Source organism: Carassius auratus, chromosome 47 (genome assembly GCF_003368295.1).
Source record: "Carassius auratus strain Wakin chromosome 47, ASM336829v1, whole genome shotgun sequence".
In the NCBI taxonomy this organism is placed as follows: Eukaryota; Metazoa; Chordata; class Actinopteri; order Cypriniformes; family Cyprinidae; genus Carassius; species Carassius auratus.
The window spans coordinates 7,268,250-7,282,322 of record NC_039289.1 but is presented as its reverse complement, the minus strand read 5'-3'; the positions used below and the strand labels follow the sequence as shown (position 1 = coordinate 7,282,322).

The window sequence follows — 14,073 nt, the reverse complement described above, 5'->3', positions numbered from 1 at the left end:
ATATATACTATTTTTGTTTTAAATGTGTGAAAAAAAAAAATAGTTATATAAAAAAAATATAATATAGAAGAGCAGTGTTGCAAATGATCATTTGAGTGAATGTAAAGTGAAAAGAAGCGTGTAACCTTCTGATCATTAAAGTGCTAAAATCATTGGGAGTCTGGAATTGTATTATTTCTTTATTAAGTTTTGAAGCACTTTAATTTAAAAATGATTTAAAGAGCATAATCACTAACCAGTAAGCCATTTTGTTGTCATATGACAAACCAGAACAGGAAGTGATATCACAAAGGCGAGCTTGCTCAAGTTTTTAAATATATTTTTTAAGTAAAATAATGATTGTTTATATATATATATATATATATATATATATATATATATATATATATATATATATATATATATATATATATATATGGAAAACCACAACACCATCATGAATATACAACTTGAATTCTATATATTACATATACAAGATTTTCCCCCCAATATTTTTCTTTTTGATCTTTATTTGTCATTGATCCTTAACAATTTCATAAAACTACCCAGTTTAAGACAACAGCAATTAAACAGAAGCTTTAAGATCAGTGGAAATACATGATGAAATGCTAATTCTTGTGCATGAAGCTCTGAATTACTAATGAATGAGGAAGTGTAAATGCCAAGGTCTCCTGGGCAGGTTCACCTGCATGCCGAAGACTGATCCTCACAGGTGACAGAAAGCCTCCCCTGTGCTTCTGCCTCAATCTCCTTGAGCTCTGCTGCCATCCAGCGGCAGCCAAGAGTACTTCTTGTACATATGTGTGCCATACATTTACTGTGTTCGAGACTTTTCTTCTTGGGATTGTGCATATGGCTCAAGGCAGTCCATGGTAAAAAGCTGAATGTCTGCAGCGCACAATACTAGAAACAATGACTGAAATCCTGCGGTTCATCTCAGCCACGATTCCTAGCAGTGTGCACTGCAGGTCAGAAACTGCTGGGAAACAGCTTTTATGCAACATCTGAAACAGACCAGGAGTATGTTTCTGAAATTTCATCCACATGTCCACTTGAACAGAACCGTATAGCTTTAACAGGAAATGACCTTTGAGCATCGGTGCTGAATATTACATTTCAAGCATCTTGCAGTGCTGCAATATTTCAGCCGAAACTTTTTTTTTTTTATTTCTCAGTTTTATTTCAACATTTTATCACTTCTTCCGATTATATTTTACAAATCTTAAAGTTTGTGTATAGTAATAATTCATGCTTTTTTTTATTACATAGCCTTAAATAATTATATGGAACATCTGTACTTTTAAAATCAATTTATCACAGTGAAAATTCTGATTTTCTGATAAAAAAATATATAATTTAAAATAATTTGAAGTATTACAGACGCCTTTCTGAGTCTATTTAGCCTACTGCTTTTCGGTTTCTGTTGTATTATTATTATGTATTATTTTTCCATTTTATAAATGTGATTTAGCTGTAAAGGTTACTGCGGAACTTAGAAAAACAACAACACACACACACCCTGCGCCTTTTATTATTATTACTATTATTTATTTGTATTATTATTATTGCTCTCTTGTCGTTCTTGGATTCTCATTTCCTTTTGCGGACCACATAAATAAAAATAAATAAGTTATGAACAGACAGCAGCATGACTGACGCGCCATCTTAAAAACGCGACGCATCGTGAGACGCGACACAACTACCAAAGCCCTGAGAGGTATACATGCGGGCTAAAAAAAATAAAATAAAATAACATTCCAGGAAAGAGCACAGGAACCCACCATACATGTACACCTAGGCTCTATAAAATAAACTTGTAAGTGTTAACTTTTATCGTATTTAACAGCACGTCAGCACAACCACGCGCCACTAACCCTGCTGTCAGTGATGACAGCGGCTCACCTGGACGATCCGAGCCCTCGTCTCCTGTCGAAACACCCAGCACTCAGAGCTGACACCCTCCAGACAGCTTTCCACCTCTCGCCTCGACACTGTCCTCGTCCGTGAGTGTGAAGTGGAGGCTGTGGGTGTGTGAATGTGGCTCTGCGTTCTTCTGGTCGTTGACTCTGTTCGGGCCGCTGAGCCTGCGGCACATCTTCAGGAAAAACCGGTACAGGTGCTCACATGAGGGTGTGTCGCCTCACACTGCAGATCAGCCTCAAACAGGTTCGATATGCATGTAAAAACTTATTCTGTTTGAATAAAAACAGACTGATCAGGCTTCTACAAAATAAGTCCACCCTGTTGGTTATTTTGTTTTTCTTTTACAGAGATGGATATCCAGCCTTAAACTTGATTCGAACTTAAAGCCTAGGCTAAGTGAGCATTTATGTATTTATTTATTTTTTCCTCCACACTTTCCACATCATATTATGCTGAGGGAATTATAAGTGAGTGATTTGAAGGTTATTATTGATTTATTTGCTTGCTCTTTGGTGTTTATAGGGCCTGGTAACCTAGCCTACTCCCTCCGAAAATCCCTCTGGTTCAGTCCACACCAGACTAGTGTGCTTTAAAGAGAGAGAGAGAGCGAGAGAAAGCCACATACACTCCCACAGTTGTGTGTCGTTGGGCCCCGGGCTGTGTCTCCAGGAATGACATCGGACTGGTTTGAGAGCGGCAGACGCAGTCCTGAAGGACACACACCATGAGTTCTCACATGAACAAGTAACTGACGTTTGACTGCTTGTCCGCTTACACTTTAGAGCTATTTCCATTAAGATCCGAACGCAAATTAAGAAACATTATCGGGTGAACGCAAGTCATTTTGGGACACATCCTGCCATCGAGATGACTGCGGAAATGCCCTGATTATTCTGAATTAACCCTGCTAATGCTAAAATTATAATTTATATAAATTATAACATTTTTAATATATATATATATATATATAAAATTCCAGAAAAACATATATATATATATATATATATATAAACAAATAAGTAGTGTTTAATGTAATAGATAAAGTATATATTTTATTTAAGTATATAATTATATTTAAATTTATTTTATTAACTGATAAGATAAATATAGCCTATTATTCTAAAGATATATATATATATATATATATATATATATATATATATATATATATATATATATATATATATATATATATTATTCTAAAGATTTTAGATATATATATATAATCTATATATAAACTATATATATATATATATATATATATATATATATATATATATATATATATATAGATAGATAGATAGATAGTTCTTTTTTTGGGACTGGAAATTAGTGGATTCTTAAGAGCCTGAGTATTTGAAGTAGCAGGAAATACAATTTACAAAAAACTTATAATAGCCTTAATAGTGTATCTGTTGGTGTGGACAATATAGTTATCGTTTTAAGAACAGTTGTACAATATGAGTCAAAGAGTCATTTTCTTCTTTATTCAGCCACTCTTAAGCAGATTATTTTTTTATTATTATGCTAACTTTAAGGGATAGATCACCTAATAATGATTTACGCGTTCTCATGTTGTTCCAAACCTGGATGAGTTTCTTTCTTCTGTTGAGCACAGAAGAAGCTATTTTAGAAGAATGTGCACAGAAGAAATGATTTGTGAGTGAACAGTTTGCTTTGCAGCACTGAAAATGTGCTTTTCAATCAGACAGAATAAAGAAGGACCACAAGATGGCACTAGATAACGCCATTTTATATACATATATATATATATATATATATATATATATATATATACACATATATACATACATACATATACATATATAAAGACATTATCAAATTTGTCCTTTTTTGCCTGGAACAGAAAAATGGGCTTGAAATCTTGTGGCTTATTGAGGAGGTGTAACAGAATGAAATCACAGGAAATTGCAGCAACACATGACTCGTACGATAAAAAGAGTATGTGTTTGTACAGTCAGCATACTGAGTACTGAAATACATTTTTGTGTGAGAGCCAACGCATGCAGTAGATCACACTGGAGTCTTTCGCTTTCTTTAAAGCCAGTGTTTAATTCAAAGTGTCACACAAACAAGTACGCCTCGAGTCTCAACAAAAAGCAGTTCTTCGTTGTTTTTAAGGTGTTTTACTAAAATAAATTACATTTAGAAAGTTTAAAAAGGGATGTTTAACAATAAATAAAAGAATAGGCATTGCAAAATGTTTCCCAGGTTATTTTATCCAGACCTTCACATAAAGTTAAAATCTGAATAATAATAAAAAAAAGACAGCAACATACAAATCCTTGTAGATAAAGATATAAATACTCACATACACCGGTGGTCAAAAGTTTGTTATAATTAATATTTGTATATGTTTTTCAAAGATTGAAAGAAGTCTTTGTGCTAATCAAAGCTGCATTTATTATATACAGTAATAATAAAATATTGTTACAACTTAAAATAACCGTTTTCTTTTAAAATGTAATTTATTCCTGTGATGGTAAAGCTGAATTTTTACCAGTCTTTAAATTCATGATCATTCAGAAATTCAAAGGATTGAGGTAAGAAATACTGAAAATGCCTCTAAATTAACAATAAAACAGCTCTAGAATTGAGAAAAAAGGTAATTCATTTTGTCGTAGTATAGTGGACGGCATGAATCGCCTTCCTGACTTGACATAGTCTCCATCTGCCCACCAACCTATTTGTTTCGTGTTACAATCACAACCCACAAAAAGGAGGAAACCTGATTATAAATGGAAATGATAAATATATCTTTTGGATGTGTCAATAGTAAACAGGAGTGAAACAAACCGGAAGATTCATCATGATCGTGATGCGTTTATCACCAGAAGGAATGTGTTGATTTGTGCAGTTTGAATGTTATCACATCATTTCACATGAAACGCTACTCATCTATTACCTCCTCAATGCTAGTAAATCAGAAGAAAATTGCAATAGTTTATTTATAGCATGTTTTTATCTGGATTGACTTATTTTAAGGGAATCGAACCAACAACCTTCTGTTTTCCAACCCAAAGCTTTGACCGCTACTTCACACCTAGACGAGTTCAAGCTGGATATTTCCAGACTGCTTTCAGGGAAATCTGACCTAATGTCCTGTCTACGAATGACAAGATTGATTCCCACCTACTCTCCCGATAATAAATAGCAGCCCAGATTTCTCAGCTTGCATTACATTTCAGTCGACACGCAGTATTACAGACAGAAAACTCTTTGAGTAAATCCACTTGTGCATTGGTCTTCTAATCCATCCATGGCTCTTCAGATCGTCGCTTATATTCTGTCCGTTACTGGATTATGTGGCCTTATTATAGGCACATTTACAAATGAATGGAAAATCCTAGGACATGACAACGACAAGACTGTTTCTCAGGAAAAATACGAAGGACTGTGGATGCAGTGCTCGGTAGACAGGTCGTCTGTTGCGGTCTGCACAAACTACAATTCTCTCCTTCATCAAACCTGTGAGTATCTGTCCAGTGGTTTGTGGATCCATCTGTCGTCTGACTTCTGTTCTAACCGCTGCTGTGTGTCGTTGCAGATGAAATCCAGTTGGGCCGAGCAATGATGATCGTCAGCATCGTCTTTTCAAGCCTTGCAGCACTGGTGGCCATTCCTGGTCTCAAGTCCACGAGATGTATAGAAGAGAACGAGAAGCTGAAAGATAGAGCTGCTTTCTTAGGGGGAATCCTTTCTGTGTGTGGTGGTGAGTTCAAAAACCCCAAATAAACCGGAGCCAGAAACTGGAGTGAAACCTAATTTGTATAGAAGTGTTTTTTATATGGTTCTTGGTTGTTACTTAAAGGGATAGTTCCACATTAATGAAAATTCTGTCATTAATTACTCAGCCTCATGTTGTTCCAAAGACGCAAGTCCTTCGTTCATCTTCGGAACACAAATTAAGATATTTTTGATGAAGTTGCAGAGCTATCTGACCCTCTATAGACAGCAATGCCACTGAAATGTTCCCAGGACCAGAAGCGTAGAATACATCGGTAAAACAGTCCATGTGACATTAGTGGCTTCAACTTCAGCGATTTTTTTATTGGCACGAAGAAAAAAAAAAAAAAACATTATTTACTCAACCATTCTTTCAATGTATTGGGGTTGTGTTGGGGGGGGGGGGGGGGTCGTGCATAAACGTAATCTGCGTAATCATTGTTTAAGCTAAGAGGAAAGCGTGCGTATGAATTGTAATACTTTCTAAAATGGTGGAAGACGTGACTCGGGGGAGAAGAATAGTTGACTAAATTGTTATTTTTGTTTCCTTTGCGCAAAAAAATATTTATTTACTATGTTTCTGGACCTGGGAACATTTCAGCTGCGTTGCTGTCTATGGAGAGTCAGATAGCTCAGCGATTTCATCAGAAATATCTTAATTTGTGTTCCGAAGATGAAGGACGGACTTGCGTGTTTGGAACGACATGAGGGTGAATAATTATTGACAGAATTTTAATTCTGGGGTGAACTATCCCTTTAAAGTTAAACTAATATGATATTTTTTTGGAAACCATTTACATGCATTTATGATTAGAAAACTTTAAAGGAACACTATTTTATGAGGATTACTTTGTTAAATTAATACTTTTGTTGACAGTAAAGAAATTTATAATTTTGCTAAATATTTTTTTTTCCAAATTCTATTTATCAAAGGTGAATTTTTATTATTATTTTTTTTTTTTTTTTTTTTTGGTACAAATGAATACTTTTTTGCTGGATATAATACATTGATAAAGACATTTATAATATTACAGAAAAATTACAGTTAAATTATTTTGAACCTTATTGTTCTGTCAATCAAAGCTGAATATATATATATATATATATATATATATATATATATATATATATATATATATATATATATATATATATATATATATTCTTTTTTCTATCACCAGGTATGTTTGCGTTGGGCATAACCAGCTGGTTTATATATGAAATTGTTGATGCTTTCTTCCAGGATGAGACACAGACGGATAGGTAGGTGTTATTCTGTTTCATATATCTTCTGATATTCATTGGAGCATCATGTCTTTAGGAATCTAAAAGTTGTTCAATACTGATACCTGTGCTGGGTCTTTGTAGGTATGTGGTCGGCAGATCTCTGATTGGTGCATTTGTCGCATCTGTGCTTTGTTTATTTGGAGGCATCCTCTTATGCGCCTGCAGCGTGACGCATCTACAATCCAACAAAATTCTCAGCAAGCGTCCGGTCTCCATAAATCCTGGAAAAGAATATGTTTAATGATCGTGAGACCTTCTGAATACCACCTGAACTCTCGTTAACTGCTGCATTTTTGCATATATTGTTCTTATTTTTGCTGACTAACATCAACGTGCTATGATTTAACAGCTTCTGATGTATGTTTAGATGTGTGGGAAGAGTGCGACATTGAACTTTGACCTGTGAATCAGTTTAGCTGCTAGAAAAGGAGAAGGCTGGGATTGCTTAACTAACAGTTCTGGCTTGACCACAGAGGAAAGTGGCGTTATAATCCAGTAATAGTGTTACAGTATTAGGGATTTTTGTACTATATTATGTATTTTTAAAGACGAAGAAGATTCTAAGCTTGTAAGACAGCTTTAGGTTTTCATGCTTGTTTGGTTGTTTTATAATTAAATAATTTCAGTATTGAACTTTTTTGTAGCCTATTAAAAATCAAAATCAGTAGCCTAACCTAGTATGTCTCTCTTGTCTCTGCGTGAAGCTTTCTTGGTTTAGCGCCAAACGCTGGTTTGAATGTGTTATTGGCGCCATCTTGCGACTCAAACATTTACTATGCTTTTAATCATGTCATTTTAATATTTTTCATAGATACAGTCGGCATCTAGTCATAGCTGGGGACGTGGCCGGCGTGGGGGAAAACACTGCGAGCATCGTGTGTATCTGAATGGCAAAATGCACATATTGAGCACTCATTCCCAGAGACACGTAGTACAATTGTAGTCTCTTTTAACTTTAATATTCATATACACTAGTCCATATCGATATTTGATTCATTTTACAGCCCTAATATAGATATATTCATTCAAAAATAGCCAAATCCCGTGACGTTCTGCTCTATACAACAAGTTCTATTTTTGACTGGATTCCGCGATTCAATCGTTTCGCAAACACAGACGGGGTGAATTTATGAATGAAAGTGTAAAAGTTCTGACACCAAACTAAGTTGTAACGTGTCCACATGCTTTTTTAACTGGGTTTATGTTCAACACTAGGCTAACGTTACATAGTTTTGCTTAAGGTAGAATGATAAGGCTAATTATACATGCATTCCACTTTCTGAAACAACCTTACACAGTTTTGATAGCGTTAATAATGAACACGATGTTAATATAGCCTGCCTGTGATGAAATGCCGACTGCACACACACATATGCTTAGACTTGGGATTCCACCTTCCCTTGATCATCCTCACAATTTATTGCTTGTAGCCATTTTGTAATCCTTTCCGGCTGTGTATGTTTATTAGGAAGGTTGTAGAACTTAAATTCATAATTTGTTAGTTAATTGGAGGTACAGAAAACGACACAGCAACTCTTCGGCGTGATTGTCCCGTGTATTTCAATCGTCGCCAAGGCAATGTTTTCCCCCACGGGCTAAATTCACATCAAGTGACGGGGCGTTCCTGGGGGCGTTCCCAGACCAACCTTCTGTATCTATGGTATTACTGTTAGATGTCTTCAAGCTCAAGAGTCTCAAGGAAGGGGGCTCTGTGATCTTATATCAACAGATATACTGTAAAATTAGCTTGAATTAGTAACAAAAAAATTTGCATATTGGTGAAATGTACAAGGATGGTCCACTGATTAGGGCCCTATGAAAATCATATTATTAAAAAAATTCACCCCTTCACCCCGAAAATTGCGTTTTATGTGTTTTCAAATTCAGGTTTTTCTCCATACAATGAATTTTTTCTGGACTTTTTCTGTTTTAATGGTTTATTTAAATGTAATTCACAAAAAAAAAAAAAAAAGTAAACTGAAAGCATCAAACATATACAAGTCTGCAGGAATGTATTAAAAGTTTAACAAAATAATTTAACCAAATTCTGCTTTAATTAAATTGTAATAATCAAAACTTTTAATGGTAATCAAATGTTTACATTAAACATTATATATATATATATATATATATATATTTATATAGAAAATAAACTATTTGGCAAACACAGTCCTGGGTTTAGGCTACTGCTAAAATTAAAACATGTAGGAAAATTTGTGTGATTATTCCTTAAATTTACATTTTATAAGTAGTCGTAACAGTAGTTGTAGTATTAATAAGTGCATTCTAATTTACAGTAGCAATATATTTCTGTCACAATTTCTTCAAGTTAAACTTTTATCTTGACGGGTTTTGTTTGGGACGACGGTAATTTTATCTCAAATGAATCGAACAAATGTTTATCTAGTGACTCTCAGAGCAGTTTTGGGGATGTTGTTCATGTATTATGTCATCGTGTATCGAGGTGGCAGACACTGAAAACAACGGGCTTCACAAAAAAAATCTTTTTTTGTGTGTTTAATTATTATTTTTTCTTCTGTGTTGCCTCATTTTCTTAGCGGAAGCTTTATCACCTGAATTATCCCTTGCATATATGCCTATCCTACTCGTTAAAATGTTTTAATCTAATGATAGCAGTGATGTAATGGTTGATTTGAACGTTGTGGATTTTCAGGAGAGCTGCAGTATGATTTCTGTCCTCTAGAGGGAGATGTTGTATCGGCGACAGGAGGTCTGCGCTTTCGAGGGCTTTGTGAGGATCTCTCTAGAATGTTCTCTGTCTGTAATAGAGAAAAGTCTTTAAGTTAGTGTTTCAAAAGTTTTTTTGTGTGTTCTAAATCATTATGACGCCGTTCAATAAATAAGAAGTCAGACAGCTGGGGTCGTCATGGTAGACAACTGTTATTCTTGTGTGGGCTGTAGGGGAGGAGTCCGCACAGAATGGATGGGAGGGACGGGGGTCATTGCTGAAATGTCGCCATTCATTATGAGTAACAACGAAACTGCGTTGAAGCTTAACGCTAGTCAAGCCGTCACTTTCACTAGCCAGTTTCTTTTGTAAGATCCCACACTAGACTCGCCGGGACGGTGTTTATTGTTCACTCCCAGAGCGCATTATATTTTGCGCAGCAGCTTCAGAACATGGATGTTTTGATGAAAATCTACGGCTTATTGGCATTCATCCTCCATTCACTTCTACTGTCTTCTTCCACCCTGGAACCGTTCGATCTGCTTTATGAGAACGCAGTGGATGCGTTTAATATAGGAGACTATAGCAATGTCGTGCGGTACATGGAGGGCGCGCTGACCAGTTTCGCTGAAGTGCGCCAGAGCAGAATCAGATGCCGGCTGAAATGCGGTGAACAGCATCGCTTTGACGGCTTTCGGACTGATGCGGTTTTTGAAGTTATTCTCTATAGGGCGCATTGTATAAATCAGTGCATCGAGGAAAAAATCGGAGCCCAGTCCATGCACAAAGTTAGTGAGGATGTCATTCAAGATTTCAATAGAAGGATTCCCTATAACTACCTGCAGCTCGCCTACAGAAAAGTGAGTACACGTTTAAAAAAGGCTCCGTTTAAAAGCACTGAGGTGCGTACAGAAGCAGTATTTGAGCGTCACGTGTGAGAGCGTGAAGGTTTCAGAGCATCAGTGTACTGTATCTGTTCGAGTGAAACCTGTTGAATGACGCAACAAATCGAACGTTCGAGTCAAACATGTGCTGGAATTTGTGTTTATGATGTCATGTGTGCTCAAATCGAACATGCTGTACATGCTCAGGTCATTCAAACCGGATGTTTTCATTCATCTTTGAAGGTTCGAATCAAACTTTTCTGCGTATTATGTACGTTTGAAAGATCAAATGAATTTATTTTTGGTCATAAGCGCCTTACAGTTGTTCTATGTAGGCAGCTCACAAACTTTTGAACCACGGACTTAGTTTTGTGTTAGTCCCCCTCGTAAATAAATGGGAATGGAAATGTATTTTGTGGTACGAAATGCTCGTTACGCAATCCTGAGAGCTACTGTAGCCACATACGGGGATGGGACAGAGGAAAAGTCTAGAATGTTTTTGTGGCGGCACGTCTCATAACGTCAAATGATTCACATTCATTTGAATCCTCCCCAGACTTTGTTACAATTGCCTCACGGTTTAAAGTGTGCGATACAGAACACTAAGTTTGGACTATTACAACCTTTAGCCACTTTCATTAACCAGTTAATCAAGGATATTATACAAAACAACAGAAAGCTTCTGGAAGCTTCTTTTAACCAGTTAAGAATATTTTAGGTTTGCAGATTTGAAGACGTATTAACACGATATTATTGTTTTTCCCCCATGTGATATTCTCTTTCTTTTTCTTTCTTTCTACCTATTATTTTTTTTGTGTGTGGATACTATCATTACCTTAGTAAATTGTTAGATAGTTGACACCTATTAGATTTTTAATAGGTTGTCATGACCATATTTCAAATCCAGCTCTTTTAAGAATTAAAGGAATAGTGCATCCTAAAATGAGAATTTGATGGAAATGAACTCGCCCTCAGGCCATCCTAGATGTAGATTAGTTTGTTTCTTCATCAGAGAAAATTGGAGAAATTTTGCATTGCATCACTTGTTCACCAATGGATCCTCTGCAGTGAATGGGTGCCGTCAGAATGAGAGTCCAATTAGCTGATAAAAACATCACAATAATCCACACCACTCCGATCCATCATTTTACATCCTGAGAAGTAAAAAGCTGTGTGTTTGTAATAAACAGATCCATCTGTAATGCATTTTAACTTGAAATCTTTGCTTCGGGCTAAAATACATAATCCATTATAATGCTTTCTCCAGTAAAAGAAAAAAAAAAAGTCCTATATATTTGTTTAGAACTGGTTTTGCTCATGAAGAAATCCTGATATGTGCATATTTTTCTCCTGATTCAGATGAGACAACTTTTCTTACTGGTTAAAGGTAATATTATGGACAGTGCACTTGTTTGAAGTGTATAAAAAAAACTTGTAAGTTTTTCTTTCAAACACACAGCTCTTCACTTCACAAGATGTTAATTTAATGGAATGGAGTAGTGTGGATTACTTGTGGAATATTGTGATGTTTTTATCAGCTGTTTATCAGCTCTCATTCTGACGGCACCCATTCACTGCAGAGGTAATGCAATGCTAAATTTCTCCAAATCTGTTCCAATGAAGAAACAAACTCATCTGCATGTTTGATGGCCTGAGGATACATTTTCAGCAAATTCTCAATTTTGGGTGCACCACGGTACTCCTTTAATTCATAGAATATCAACAGGAATAGGCTCACACAGACGAAGGATTAAAGGCAGCTGTGTTTTGTATGTCGTAACAGTCTTCAACTTAAAATCCTAAAATGATTGCGATATTGAAAACAGTGCCTGGACCGCAGTCCAGACAGATGGGAACAGATTCTGAGAGCAGGCGCCAACTGTTACTTCATTGACAAGTCTGTGTGTATGTGTTCCTGAGTAAATCAGCATTTATCTAAGCAAATATTTTGTTTCCCTCTTAAAGTGTGTTTGCTGTTCTGAAAGCAAAGGCCTCAGCTTGCTTTGGCTAATGAAAGGGGGATTTTTGTGCTAGCAGTCTTGCCCCCTGTTGCTCTGTCATTGGTTAGTTCCTTTCACATCAAAGGACCAATCAGAAGTATCAAAGCTCGGCAAAAATGCCCGTTCTCGCATTGTAGATAGATCTGTCATGTGTGTGAAAACTGAAAAGCTACTGGGGCTTTACTTTAATTGTGAACTAGAATAGACTGCAGAGAAATGGTTTTCTGCACTGTTTCATTGTACACTGTCGCTGCTAAAACAATATTCTATGAATGCGAGTTTGCAGTCTGAATTGAATTTGGTATGATAAAAACAAACTCTTTTTGTTCAAAAGTTTTTGAAATATGTGTAGTCTGATTAAAGCACAAACAAATATTTTGAAGTTTGTTAAGTATGATCATTAATATATATATATATATATATATATATATATATATATATATATATATATATATATATATATATATATTAGGGGTGTAACGATACGCGTATTCGTATTGAACCGTTCGGTACGACGCTTTCGGTTCGGTACGCGGTACGCATTATGTATACCGAACGGTTCGTTGGAGTAATTAATTATATTTGAAAAAAAAAAAAAGAGAGAGAAAGAAATATAATGATATGCGTTCAACAAGGTAGCCCAATAACCCAAACAACGTAACAGGCAACGCCCCTGACACTCCCGAAGAAGAAAAAAACACCATCTTATATGTTTATGTTAGGCTACTCAGCAGGCGCTCGCTCACTCAGTACGCGCTGAAGGCTCGTTGCAAAATAGCCAATGCGTTTAACAGACTAGAAATGAGAAGATCCTCCAATAACCAACAGGTCTGGTGTTTGGGTGCACTTTGGATTCCCTTTAAGCTATAATGGTGATGGCAAGAGAGTGGTGGATAAATAAACAACGGTATGTCGCATCTGCAACATGACAGGGTACACCAGCGGGATTACAAAAAAAAAAAAAAAAAAAACCATCTGAATCCATCTGTTGAATCTTGCACTGAATAAATCTGAATCAGTAACAGTTGTTAAAAACAGTTGTTTTTTTCAGTGTTATCTGTCTCAAAATAGATTATTTTACTTAAAAACCAATATTTTATGATTAAGAGCTTTTATGCAGATTTTACAGATTTTAAGTTGTTTTAACTCTGTTTTTACTTGCCAAATAATTAGAATAATAAAAATAAAGATTACAAGTGCTTATAAGTCAAGTATTATTTTCTTTATTTAAAGCTATATCTGCTATTATGACAGTATTTACTAAATAAGAATAATTATTATAATTATTTTATGCCATTATATTGCTTACAGTGTTTTAAATAATAATTTAACATGAATATAACATTCATTAAAATTTAAAATTAATTATTAATTTAGAATGTAAAGTTAAAATGCTAATAATTATAAATGTAAAATGATTATTTCTATGCCACCATATTGCTACAAAGATTCAAAATATTATTATTACTATTTATGCAATCTTATTTATACAAAGTTTAACATGGTAGGTCTATAAATTAAGATTCGTATTTAATCTTTATAC

General features: G+C 35.2%; 2 protein-coding genes across 3 annotated transcripts in view; both read left to right on the top strand.

Annotated features, from left to right (window-relative positions):
- Window positions 1-2,487: 2,487 nt before the first annotated feature.
- LOC113064612 (claudin-1-like) lies at window positions 2,488-7,259 on the top strand. Of its 2 annotated transcripts, none has more exons than XR_003278854.1 (4): window positions 2,488-2,667; window positions 4,930-5,656; window positions 6,852-6,933; window positions 7,039-7,259. XR_003278854.1 is itself a non-coding variant. In XM_026235449.1 (4 exons), exons 1-4 carry the CDS (start codon window positions 5,204-5,206, stop codon window positions 7,196-7,198), a joined length of 618 nt encoding a protein of 205 aa, XP_026091234.1. In that variant the 5' UTR covers window positions 5,160-5,203; the 3' UTR covers window positions 7,199-7,259. The 2 variants fall into 2 exon arrangements, 1 of the variants encoding a protein (XP_026091234.1); XM_026235449.1 differs by lacking the exon at window positions 2,488-2,667 and having other exon boundaries at window positions 5,160-5,414; window positions 5,492-5,656.
- Window positions 7,260-9,891: 2,632 nt separating this feature from the next.
- LOC113064960 (prolyl 3-hydroxylase 2-like) overlaps window positions 9,892-14,073 on the top strand; it is a 43,331-nt gene continuing 39,149 nt past the window's right edge. The window contains exon 1 of the mRNA XM_026235987.1: window positions 9,892-10,506. Coding sequence (XP_026091772.1) covers window positions 10,099-10,506 — 408 coding nt within the window. The 5' untranslated portion in view covers window positions 9,892-10,098. The remainder of the gene's footprint in view (window positions 10,507-14,073) is intronic.

What these genes read in the sequence shown, in the direction of transcription:
- LOC113064612 (XM_026235449.1), top strand. Translation starts at nt 5,204, where the DNA reads ATGGCTCTTCAGATCGTCGCTTATATTCTGTCCGTTACTGGATTATGT. An exon ending in TTCTCTCCTTCATCAAACCT is followed by an intron (nt 5,415 to 5,491) that starts GTGAGTATCTGT and finishes GTGTCGTTGCAG; the next exon opens with ATGAAATCCAGTTGGGCCGA. An exon ending in AATCCTTTCTGTGTGTGGTG is followed by an intron (nt 5,657 to 6,851) that starts GTGAGTTCAAAA and finishes TTCTATCACCAG; the next exon opens with GTATGTTTGCGTTGGGCATA.